The 13800-nt window shown below is 30.9% G+C and overlaps 1 protein-coding gene across 1 annotated transcript; it reads left to right on the top strand.

Annotated features, from left to right (window-relative positions):
* Positions 1 to 1972: 1972 nt before the first annotated feature.
* LOC129893024 (premnaspirodiene oxygenase-like) lies at positions 1973 to 4747 on the top strand. The gene is made up of 2 exons (XM_055968512.1): positions 1973 to 2872; positions 3957 to 4747. The coding sequence occupies exons 1-2, from the start codon at positions 1973 to 1975 to the stop codon at positions 4569 to 4571; spliced, it is 1515 nt and encodes a 504-aa protein (XP_055824487.1). The 3' UTR covers positions 4572 to 4747.
* The last annotated feature ends 9053 nt before the right edge of the window (positions 4748 to 13800 follow it).

Genomic DNA, 13800 nt, shown 5'->3' with positions numbered 1-13800 from the left:
ATGAAAACATGTAAATATTTTTATTATTAATTCAATTTTTTATTAATTCTTTATTGATACGAGGTAAATAATGTAGTATTAAATCAGAGATAGAAAAAGAGTGAATCTTATTGAGTTTTTCAGTCAGTGAATGGCGAGCAACGATCAGTAACACCACCAACAATATAAACAACAACAATAATATATTCAGTGAAACCAATAAGTGGAGTTTGGGGAGAATAGGATGTACACAGACTTTATCATTATCTCATGGAGGTAGAGAGGCTGTTTCCGAAAGACCCTTGACTCAAAAGTCACAGTTCCAAGTACGAGAAAAAAACAATATATATAACATAATGAAAATAAAAAAAAATAAAAAAAAATAAAACTAAAAAAAAATTACAAGAAAAGAGCAATAACGATAACAAAGTAGGGGTGTTCATGGTTCGGTTTGAGTCGGTTATTGATTAAAACCATAACCAAACCAATTTAATCGGTTTTTAAATGTCTAAAACCATAACCAAACCAAGTAAAATAATAACCACCGGTTTGGTTATTGTCGGTTTGGTTCGGTTTGGTTCGGTTAATGACTAGCTGGGACAATTCAAATATTCTCTCTCTACATTCTTCAAATTTCTTATGAAGCTCTTTTTTTCTCACGGCCCACAAGTGCGAACTTTGCTGCATATTGAGGGAAAAACATGCTGATGACAAATCAGGTGGACCAAACTTGCAACGCAGTTTAGATTTAAAAGAACAAGTCAAACTGAGGTTCCAAAATACAAACAACTTTGTCCATTAAAATGGAAAAATTACATATTTAAACTAAACTAACTAGAGAATTCATAATATAATCAAAAGTACTTCGACCATCAGAATTGTAAAAGGAAAAGAGAGGCCTTAAAAATAAGTAGATCAAAATTAAATTAATAATTAAAAGGTATAAAATATCTGTAATTATTTATGAAAAGCTAATATTATACATATAAATAATTATAAATTTTATGTATATAATTATCGGTTTGGTTCGGTTGTTTATTCGGTTATTTTTTACTATAACCATAACCAAACCAAATATTATCGGTTTTTCAAATTTAAAACCAAACCAAACCAAACCAAACCAAACCAAACCAAATGTCTATTTTTTTATTCGATTTGGTTAAATTTTCGGTTTGGTTTTGATTTTAGCCAAAACTGTGAACAACCCTATAACAAAGTATTGCGATAATGAAAGGCAAAACACCAACAACAATATATGCATTGTAATTTTTGTAAGTGAAGTCTAAAGAGATTAGAGTGTATGTAGATCTTACATTTACTTTATAAAGAGAAAATGACTGTTTCAGAAAGGCTCGGACAACCATCAATAATAGTAATAATTGAAGTAATTTAAGTGGAAAGCAAGTATAGTAACAAGTGTATTCAGGTCTATGCTATTCGTGATTTTTGTTTGTTACAATCAGTTACATATGTTTGAGATCGTCAATATTATATTGAATGGAATCAAGTTCATCTAAACTCAATTCTTTCAATGTGGAGCATAAATTTGCGCCACCTTAGTGTTTACTTTATTAAAAATGTTTCCAACAATGGAGCTATTACATCATCAATGATGAAACAAATTAAAATGGCATACATTTAAAATCAGCTGGTAGAGACTTTACTATGATTTCAAATTTGTTTTGGAAATTATATGTCTTCTTATGCATGCATCGTTGAACAATACACATCTAATATTCACCTTTTTAATTTTCAACTTTTCCACTTAATTAATTAATAAGCGAATACATGTTTTAAAGCTAATTAAACATTAAAAATAAGGGATTGAGAGTACAATAATTTATTTATTCACCCCCCCCCCCACTAGAAATATCAACATCCCAAGTGGTTCCACATGAAGTGTAGCCACTATATAAGTAACCATCTTAAACTGCAAAATCCATCAAATCAAGTTTTACCAAGTTTTACCTTTCTTAATTTCTTGTATTGAGATATGGATGAGTTTCAACACTTTCTTTCATTTTCACTTTTTATCGTCTTTCTCTTTCTAATAATTCAAAATTGGAACAGGAACTCGAAAACCCCGAAGAAAAAGCTACCACCAGGCCCGTGGAGGTTACCTATTATTGGAAGTGTACATCACTTGACAAGTGGAGTACCACATCGAGTTCTCCGAAACTTGTCACAAAAATATGGACCCATTATGTACTTACAACTCGGGGAAGTTCCCACAATAGTTGTCTCCTCCCCACACATGGCCAAACAAATTTTAAAAACTCATGACCTCGCTTTTGCATCTAGGTCGGTAACCATGTTGGGAAAAATTATTTGTTATACCTGTACTGACATTGCATTTTCTCCCTATGGTGATTACTGGAGACAAATGCGTAAATTGAGCGTCTTGGAGCTACTTAGTGCCAAGATGGTCAAGTCCTTTAGCTCAATTCGACAAGATGAGCTCTCAATTCTCCTATCATCCGTTGACTCAATGGTAGGTTCGCCAATCAACTTAACAGAAAAACTTTTATGGTTTATGAATGCCTCGACATGTAGGTCAGCATTTGGGGAAGTATGTAAAGATAGAGATGAGTTGATAACGTTGATTCATCGAGCACTGTCATTATCTAGTGGATTTGAGTTGGCTGATTTGTTCCCTTCGAAAACATTTCTACATGGGATTAGTGGGATGGAATCTAAACTTATGAAAGCTCGTAATAAGGTAGACACAGTCTTGGACAACATTATCAATGTGCATAGAGAGAATCGCACAAAGGGAAAAAATTGTAATGGTGAGTCTGGAGTTGAAGATCTGATCGATGTTTTTTTAAGAGTCATGGAAGGCAGTGAATTTCAATTTCCTCTAACAAATGAAAATATCAAAGCAGTTATTCTTGTAAGTGTATCTTTTATTTCTTGCTACAATTTGTTAACGACTAACACCGTATATACCTTTTTTGTTTCCACTTATCTTATGGTCTTCTTAATATTTATAAAACGAAAGTGTTACTATGTTGTTTACAAACTTCAGATTATTTTTTTTTTCAAAATTGGGTATAGGGGAAGAGAAAATGGCCTGGGGGAGGGGATTACAAGGTGAGGATCAAAATCGAATTCTCACCAACAAAGTGAAAGTTTAGATAGCCAACTAATTATTATTTTTTTTAAAAAAAAAGATGACTACACATGCAAATATTTTTTCAAGATATTTAACTTTATGATTAAAAAACCTTATATGTAGAGATACTTACATGTGTGGACTTGGTTTGTGACATTATTTGTAGAGATGTTAACACGGGCAGGCTCAACCCATTCGGGTTAATCCATATAGGCTTTGAAATTTCACGGTCAGGCTGGATTGATTCATTATTTTGGTGGGTCAAAAAACAGTCGGTCCAACATACAATTACATAGACTACGGCCGCGCCGGCCAATTTATTTTTTTAATTTAAATTTAAATTTTAAAATATTAACAGAAATATCTACAAGACAATATTACATGATGTTTATTAGTACTTTTTAACCAAGTCCCAAATTCATAAATAAAATAATCTTAATAATACTTATTAAGTTTGACTTTAAGTAAATATTTGGTTGTTTGATTTCAATATGAAATCATTGTCATTTTATATAAATATTTTGAATACAACTGTATAAGAAAATATTTTTAATATTTGAATTTTTTAAACTTTGTAATATTTATATGCATGATTTAAGACTTTAAGTTTGAACCCCTCTTGTATTTTTAGTATTTTGTTTTTAATTATTTTTTATTAGGCCCATGGGCCAGCCCAATCCTCATAATTCTAGTTCTACATGCTAGCGGACTTATATGAACCAGGCTAAAAAGAACTATTCTTAAATGGGCTCTAAAAATCTTAGCTCAACCTTATTAAATCACGAGTTGGCCGGGTTGACCCGACGGGCTTAACCCTTATTGACGGCTCTAAATTTATTTGACATGATCATACATGGTGTAGGACATGTTTGTAGCAGGATCAGATACATCATCTTCAACTGTTATTTGGGCATTATCAGAAATGATGAAGAGTCCAAGTGTCATGGCCAAAGCACAAGCTGAAGTGAGAGAAGTTTTTAAGGGAAAGATTACTTGTGATGCTGATACTGACCTTGAAAAGCTTGATTACCTAAAGCTAGTGATCAAAGAGACACTTAGATTACACCCTCCAACTCCCTTGTTGGTCCCTCGAGAATGCAGGGAGGAAACAAAGATAGATGGATTTACTATACCGTTGAAAAGCAAAATCTTGGTTAATGTATGGGCGATTGGAAGGGATCCCGAGAATTGGGAAAATCCTGAATGTTTCATACCAGAAAGATTTGAGAATAGTTCAGTTGAGTTTACTGGAAATCACTTTCAACTTCTTCCGTTTGGTTCAGGAAGACGAATGTGTCCAGGAATACATTTTGGTATAGCTCTTGTTACTCTACCGTTAGCCCATTTGCTTTACAAGTTTGATTGGAAACTTCCAGAAGGATTTAATGCAAGGAATTTGGACATGACTGAATCAAATGGAATAACTGCTAGAAGAGAGAATGATCTTTACTTGATCGCTACATCTAGCTCGTTTTAGTAACTGAGTTCGTAATAAAATATGTATGGATTCATCTAAATCCAAAGGTAGTACGCTGGCTTTGCCCCTATCAGAAATATCGCTTTAAATAATAATGTTGAATAATGGATCATATATTTTCTTTTCATCTAGTTTTGTTATACTATGATGAATAAGGGATCATATAAATGAAGTATGTATTTGATTTTGTTATGCCCCGTAAATTTCATTAGCTTTTAAGTGCATTTTTTAAATGTTGAATAGCTTTATTATTCCATTTAATTCTTGGAATGAACGCTTTAGTTATGTCTTAATGGGTGTTTTTTTTAATTATAATATATTTTAATGAGTCATTTATGTATACATAAAAATATATATGTATAAAATATACAAATTGAGAACTGAAGTTGTGATACATTAACTAATGACTTTTCACGGTGGGTAAATTTTGACTTGCCCTATAAAGTGTCCTTTTTTAAAATTATTTTTTTTATATAGGATTATAGACCAAAATTGACCGGAAAGGGTGGGTTAGAAAAAAGTTGATTAGCATAAGTTAGAGCTGTCAATATGGATCGACCTAAATCACCGCCTAGTCTATTCGAGCTTTAGAATTTGATGGACCAAGGTTGGTTCACTCACCAGGATGCCTGGTTTTAAAATGGCCAGCTCAGTCCTACGTGGGTCGATCCATATTTTCTAAAATATATTTTTCATAAGTTTTAAATCTAAATTCTAACATAAATATCTTCGAGACAACATTACCTAATGTTGCTAATCAAGTCTTAAACTATAATTAAATTATTCTAATAATACTTATTAAGTAATACCAATTGTCCAACGCTTTCAATTATTAGTAATGCCTATTATATATGAAATTTTCATATTGGATTGTTGGTTTCAACACATTTTTGTTGCATATTATCTCTTATTGTTTTTTGGGTTTTAGTGCAAGTTTGATGATTTATGATCCAAGTTTGATTTGAAGTAAAGATTTATTGTAGCTCTAGTTAGAAGTTAGAACTTATAAATTGTTATTTTCATATATAACTTTGTTTTTATATTTTACTACTTTGGTCTTAGTTTAGACTTTGCAATATGAATATATGATGGGTTATATAGGCTTTGAGTTTGATTCATCTTCTTGAAATTCTTAGTACTTTATATTTTAAAATTAAATATTTTTTATTTGGCCTACGGATAGGGGTGTACATGGATCGGGTTGGTTCAGATTTTTTACAAATCAAACCAAACTATTTGTGTTGGGTTATTAAATCTATAAACCAAACCAAATCAATAAAAGTCGGAATTTTCGATATCAATTTTTCTTGGGTTTTTCTGTTTTTTCATAGTATCTAATAAAAAGTGCTTCTTAAAAAGAGTTCTAGTACAAAATATCAACATATAAGATGGGAACAGAACACTGTTTGAAGTTTTAACTTTATAATATAACTTTATAAGATGAACTTTTTTTGTATATTATTTAGATGAGCTTCTCAAGTCCAAATCTAAATGTAAGAACGAAAACAAAAATTATGAAAAATTTTTAAAAAATATTTATAAATTACATTTTAATAAATATTTTTATGTATAACATAATTTAAAAGTGTATATCTATAATCGGGTCGGTTTGAGTTCGGTTTGACTTTTTTTAGTTAAAACCAAACCAATCCTATAATGGTCGGTGTTTTTTTCCAAACACCAAGCCAAGTCAAATCAAATCACTAATCAAATTTTTTTCCAATTTAATTCAATTTGATGCAATTTATCAATTTATCTTGTACAACCCTACCTACCTACGGAGTTGGCCTAGTGCAGTCTCCCTCAAAGCTCTATAGGCTTACTTGAGTCGGGCAAAAGGTTCATTTATGGACTCTAAAAAGTTTAGTCAACCCTATCAAATCACAGATTGAGCTAGGCTACCCTAGTGGACCAAGTCAATAATGACGGCTCTAGGCATAACAAATCGACTGACTCAACCAACTAATTGGCGAAGAAAATATCGAAATAATCGATCGACTCGATTGATTATCTTTAAATTTGTATTTATAAAATGCATCAATTACGATCAAACTGAGGTCTGTACCATCATAAGATACTATGCTATAACAAAATCATTGATGCTTGTTGGTCTTTAACATTTATAACATATCAAATAAAATGAATTAAGTTAATGAATGAACTGGTTAATTTTGAACAGGTTATGCACCTCATGTTTTTATTAGCTAATTTTGCCACCCATACAATTAATCTGAATCAGTCGGATCAAGTAAATTTTCAATTCCAAAATTACAAAAGAAGAAACAAAGAACAAAATAAATACTCCAATATGCAAAAGTTAAATTAATTGTAAAAAGTTCAAATGACTTTTTGGACCCCGAATGACTTATCCTATATTCCCTCAATTCAATCAACATGATAATAGTTTGATTCGACATGATTTTTTTTTTTATATAAAAAAAGTTAAGAATCGTATGACATATAATCCTAAATGTGTCATGCATAAAATTTGTATGTTATAAAAGCTATCTCAAGTAATGATAACATTCACATGATTAAAAATCAATCCATTACGAATAGAATGAAAGAAAAAAATTAAATTACTTTCAAATATAAAAATCATACTTGATGTTGAAACAAGTTAATAATAAGTAATTAGTGTCATTTTGCAATGGCAAATTATTTGAAATGATGAGGTTGAAATTATAAGAAGTATGCAAATGAGACGAGTTGTTGCATTGAAGGTGCTAGGGGCGGATCTAGGGGGCGGGATGGGTTCAACGAAAAATAATACTGTATATATAGTATAATTTTTTTGTATTTACACACATATATATATATATATATATATATATATTAATTTTGAACACTCTAAATAATAAACAAAATCTAACTCAGTGGTAAAGGCCTTTCTGTTGCACCCTTGTGTCCGATGTTCAAATTCCACCAACTACATTTACTTTTTATATTTAGCTTTTGTTAATATTTTTTTTATTTTCAATATTTAATTTTTGTTAATTTTTTTATTTAATTTGTAAAATAGCCACAATCACTGCCCAACTATGATTATTTTTTTTAAAAATGAAAGTGTTGGAATAGTGAATTAGGGACTTTTAATCCTAAACTTTTTGTATCTATAAACTATATACTATTGTCTCCCTTAGAATTGTATTTTGTTGGCTTATTGACATATTTATACTATGGCCAAATTAGAGGTTGATAATGTGTAAACCTAAAAATTTGCATAGGCTTTGATCTCCTAAAAGCTTACCAAACAGGCTATGTTAAACATTTTCCATTTTGTGAATAATTAAGTTGAAAATGTGAATTCAAAATAAAGGCAACATCTTAGACTTGTCAAAGCTGAAAATTCAAATTAGAGGACTTTAATTTGAAAAAGAGTCCTTTAAGAGACAAACTAATAAATGAATAAATAAATACAAGAACTTGACAAATGGAGTAAATTTAGAGACTTATTCTTGATTCTTTTAGACTTTAATTTATAATTTATTAAAGTTATGTGGACTAAAGTAACATGTGTGCGTTATTTGATTTGGAGAAATGAAAACAAATGTAAATATGATTGCATTCAAGATATTTAGAGGGTGACTTTGTAAATTATATGAACAGTATCTCAGTAAGAACTACACACAAAAAAGGAAAAATAAGCACCTTTCATATATTAGTATAATTGATTGCTTGTGTAAGGTATTGAAAATATGAGAGCTTATTGTCAAATGGATAACTTGTAAGAGTACATTGATATTGGATTTGTGAGTAAGTTTTATTTATATATTTAACTTATTAGTACTTGTTTCAATTGATACCTAAGCATATCCTCTCTCAGTTTCAAAAAGAATGGTCTCCTTTTCTTTTTAGGATATGTTTGAAAAGCCATCTGTTAATTGAAATTGGTATAATTACTAAGCAGTAATTACACAGCCTGATAATTACACAATCTAATAATTACAGTGACCTGTTTGTTTGTTAGAGTTTAATTACAGTGTAATTCCCATTATCTTGTTTGGTTGGACAAATATAATTATACAGTTAAATTATAAAAATCAAATTTTAAATAATTAATATTATTACTTAAATTAATTAATGAATACAAACTTTTCTCCTGGCCACAATGACAAACAAAATAAATGAAACTTATTGTGCCAAGAATATTATTGAACTTATCTTCGTAACTTCAAATCTTACGTGTCTTAGCTTTGTCATTTTTGATTTAATTTAAATATTTTAAAGCTAAAATAATTATTAAGCATTTTTGGAGTGTTTGATCGAAATAACTTTTGTAAGGTTTGATGAAATGGACCTACAAGCTATTAGCCATACACCACTCGAAAACAAAATAAAGGAAAGAAAAAAGAGAACATATAAAACATTCCAGAAAGAGATTAAAGACAAATAATTGAAAATACATTTTTTCAAGATAAACCAAGTAATAGATGCAAATTCCTGTGTTTTTTTTTAGAAAGAAAAAATGTTTTTTGGTATTCCAAATAAAAATATATTTAAAAAGGTACTATTAAAAAATATCATGTAATTATATAATGTAATTACATTAATGCCTTAGGAATTACAGAGTGTAATTACTCTCCCTCAATTATAATCAATTCCTCTAATGCCAAGTAATTACTTGGCTAATCAAACATGTCAAAAGAATGTAATTACACCAATTACCCAAATCCCAATTCCATTGTGCTTTCCAAACGAGGACCTTAATCTGTTTAAAAAAGAATGATCCATTTTCTTTTTTGGTAAAATTTTAATTTCAACTTTTCACGTGGCATGTTTAAGACCACAAGATTAAAGGGTATTTTGATACATTTTATATAACTTTAATTTAAGACCACACCATGAAAAACTTTTTTTTATTTTCTTAAACTCAATGTCAAGTCAAACTAGGCCATTTTTTTTTAAATGGAGAAAGTAATAAAGTGTTTTTATTAGATATTTCGGCTCAAATTTTGGATTTTTTTTGCATGTATTCTCAACATCTATATGTATATAAGTTAATTATCACATAAATATGTCACATCATTTAATTACACTCATCAAATTCAATTGGAACAAATCCGAGATTTTACAGCCTTTTGAGATTAATGTGTATAATTACAAGAACTCATGACATATTTTAGGTGATTAACTTATCTACGTAATGGACATTTTGAAAATAAGCGTAAAAGTTTTTCTAAAATTTGAGTTGAAAGTGTTTGATAGAAATACTTTATCATGTGTTGAAATGCTCAATCGAAATCAGTCATAATACAAATGTCTACCCTTCCTCTAGAAGGAGTGAACCCGACCACTTCACGCTGAAGTTCATACTCATACTGATCTACGAAACACCCTTCTCCCCGCAGCTTTTCTATTTTTTGTATCATCGAATGAAAGTTCTAATTCGGCTAGAGAATCAGGAAGTCTTCCCCGAGTCAGTGCTGGCAGTCGCCTTCATTGAGTTAGGTTAGTGTGTTTTGCATGCTTTTTCTCGAAGCTCATATTGAAGCTGCTTCATCTGCGAGAAAAGAATCATAGATATGCCGGTCATTAGAAGGAAGAACCGCCATAAAAAGATTCCTCGTATTTTCTTTCTTCTGGCCGCAGGTGCGATCAATGCCATTGAGCTTCGGTACTCTAAAATAGTAGTCTGAATTCGCTTCTGAGTGAGCATTTTCTAAGAGATATAGAGATATTGGAGTATACTACTAGGGAGAATTTATGCTCTTATTCTTCTGTCAAAAGTAGGGAAGAGCAAGTGTCTGATCAGATCAATCAGGCGACTTTCGTGCCTTACGAAAAGAATTTCATTTCATTTTCCCGCTTAACTGAGAAAGTAAATCCCTGCCTTCGCGCCTGTACTCCAACTCAGTAGCTCATTCCGAATAAGCGAGTGAATTTCAAGCCGGGTCGTGCTAATTCCATACGAATCAGTACTGAGAAGCATGTGCCCGATGAAATTTACTAATAAAATTTTTATTTCAAGAGGAATTTAAATCTCTTGATCACTTAAAAAATTAATAGAAGAAATGATTTTTTTTCCCAGATTTAATATATAACAATGACATAAAAGTTGAATACAATTTATAAGTGATCTAAAAAACTCACTCGATACGAAATAATTTAGACTTATAAATTATAAGAAGACAAAACGCTATATACGATTATGAATTTGGAGGGTAGGGTCGGATGTACGTAGAATTTTGAATAAGAAGTGTTAGTCTATTATCACAATTCGACTAGAACAAGAGTTCGGATTTTGGGTTATGATGTTCTAAGATTTAACTCGATCACAGATTAATGTTTACTTTGTATTAATTCTTAAAGTAGTGTTTGGCCTTTTGTATGATTTACACAAGATTTTAAACAATATGTATTTGTGTATTTTCACAATTCCACTTTTATATCGATTGGGGTGTGGTGTACTTGAGTAAATAAGTGTCAATTTATTGTCACAATTCAATTAGTATATGAGTTTAAATTTAGAATTTAATTAATTTTTTGACGAAAAAGTACGTCTATGAAGTTTCTAGAAGATACAAAGTATTGGCACAATACATAAATATAATTTTTAATTTGATTTCAGCTATCAATTATGACCTCTAACTTTACTAATGTACAAGTAGACACTTTAACTATCCAAAACTTAAACAAATAGACACATTCGTCCTACATAGCAATTTTGTGTCCTACATGGCGTTCTACATGTATTGTGCTACGTAGGATATATGTGTCTACTTGTTCAATTTTATACAAGTTTAAGTGCCTACTTGTGCACACCCAAAATTGGAGGACATAAATGCGAAATGAAGCCAAGTTAAAAGACATATTTATGTATTATGCCCAAAGTATTTGATTAAATTTATTTTTCTTAGTCAATTAGTTTTATATTTATTTGATTAAATTTTTTTATTTTTTTACCCTAGTGATACGCCTATGAAGTTTCTAGAAAATACAAAGTATTTGATTAAATTTATTTTTCTTAGTCAGTTAGTTTTATATTTACTTGATTATATTTTTTATTTTTTACCCTAGTGATACGATTTGTTGTATATAATGATTAATGTCAATTTAATAAGCTATTTGTTAGGTTATGGATAAGATATAAATTCAATTCTGAATTTGTTTTGAAAATTCACTTATACGCTTAAATTGTTATGGCGATATATTATATATTTATACTATTAAAAATAAATTTATTTATTTCCTAAAATTGACGTGACAAAAAAATAAAAAATAATTAAAAGAAAGACGCGTTTGATAAATAAAATAAAGTAAAAAATTTAATTAAAATCTTCTTTCCACCACCATCCTACCCTACCCCACCCCACACCTCTTCTTCTTCTTCTTCACCCCCACCCACTTCTTCTTCATTTTATCTTTTTATTTTTCATCATCTTCCATACTCGATTCCCACCCACTCCACCCCAACCTTCACCAGATTCCTCTCCCCCATCTCATCATATCCTATTTTAATTCTTATCTGATTTCACTATCTCCATTATATTAGATTTTTTTCTTCGACTTTATTGGTGGTTGATAAAATTGATGATTGAGTTTAAAAAATAAAATTTAGTGGTGGATTTGTTGGTGATGGGTGGCAAAGAAGAGAAAATTGAAGGTGGTGAAGAAAAATAAATTGATATTGATAATGGTGATGGTGATATTTGGTGATGAGTTTGTATGGTGATGATGTGATTTTAGTGATGAATTTGGTTATGGGTGTTGAATTTTGTAGTCTGTTGGAATAAAGAGAAGAGAAGACAAAGAGAAACAACTTGCTGAAAATTATGCAAACTAGTATGGATTTATTGTTAATATAACTAGTGTGGGTCTTTATTGTTGTTTATCTTTTATGGGTTTTATTGTTATTTTAACTAGTATGGGCTTTTATTGTTTTTTTTATCTTTTATATTTGTATATATAGACATGAAAATTGTAGAGGGTAGATCATCAAAGAAAAAATTCAAAAATCTGTCTTCATTTTATACTTTCTTTCATGGTATTAGAGCAACTGTAAGATCCAAATCTTTTCTTTATTTTTGTCCTTTCAATCCAAATGGAAATCACATCACAATCATCTGAGGGAAACTCTTCTTCATCTGCAGTAATGGATTGTAGCAGTCCATATTACCTTCATCCCTCAGATTCTCCAGGAATGAATCTTGTGAATTTTGTTTTCGATGGAACTGGTTTTGCTGCGTGGAGAAGGTCCATCATTATTTCTCTATCAGCTAAGAACAAGATGAGTTTTATTGATGGTTCTGCCGAAATACCATCTGCTGATACACCTGAGTTCAAGTTTTGGACTAGGTGTAGTAACATGGTGATTTCTTGATTGCTTAACTCTCTTTCAAAAGAAATTGCAGGGAGTGTGATATACTCTAAATCTGCTAAAGATCTCTGGACTGATCTTCATGACAAGTTTGGTCAGTCCAACGGAGCTCAACTCTATCACCTTCAAAAAGGCCTCACAGATCTGATGCAAGGAACAACTGATGTAGCAGGATATTTCACAAGAATCAAGAGGATTTGGGATGAGCTGGATGCTCTCTCCAGCGGAGAAATATGTTCTTGCAACTGCACCTGTGGAGGAAAGAAGAAAGTAGTCAAATCCAAGCAGGACGAAAGATTGATCCAATTTCTAATGGGACTTAATGATGTTTATGCAGCAGTAAGAAGCAACATACTCATGATGTCACCTCTCCCAAATATGAATCATGCGTACTCTCTCCTCATTCAAGATGAGAAACAGAGAGAGGCATATGTTAATCCTAACTTTCCAGGTGACACATCTTCATTTCTTGCAACACATCAGAATTTCTCAGGTCAGAGGTACAACAATACTGATTTTAGAGCAAGAAACTACAACAACAATCTGTATTGCACAAATTGTAAGAAATCAGGGCACTCAATTGCAAAATGCTATAGAATAATAGGTTATCCACCTGATTTTAAGTTCACCAAGGGGTCAAAATCATAACCAAACAACAAAGGGAACTCTATGGCTAATGCAGTGACAACAGTTGGATACTCAGGTTACGCAACAAATGGGAAATAAGCAAATGGACCTGCTGCACAAGAGAACTATGGTGGTTTGGAAGAAAAGTTTCAGAATGCACAGATTGGAGATGTGCCATTTGCAGAAAGTGAGGTTTCAGTTAACATGGTGCACTGTTTTTCTGGTAACACTTTCAGTGATCCAAGACTATATCAAACTCATGCTAACTCTAGCTACTAGATA

The sequence above is a fragment of the Solanum dulcamara genome, chromosome 6, assembly GCF_947179165.1.
Source record: "Solanum dulcamara chromosome 6, daSolDulc1.2, whole genome shotgun sequence".
In the NCBI taxonomy this organism is placed as follows: domain Eukaryota; kingdom Viridiplantae; phylum Streptophyta; class Magnoliopsida; order Solanales; family Solanaceae; genus Solanum; species Solanum dulcamara.
The sequence above is the reverse complement of the archived record's forward strand: the minus strand, read 5'-3'. Positions and strand labels throughout refer to the sequence as shown.

Coding starts and splice junctions, on each gene's coding strand:
- LOC129893024 (XM_055968512.1), top strand. CDS start 1,973: ATGGATGAGTTTCAACACTTTCTTTCATTTTCACTTTTTATCGTCTTT. Junction 2,873..3,956: donor ATATCAAAGCAGTTATTCTT/GTAAGTGTATCT, acceptor TACATGGTGTAG/GACATGTTTGTAGCAGGATC.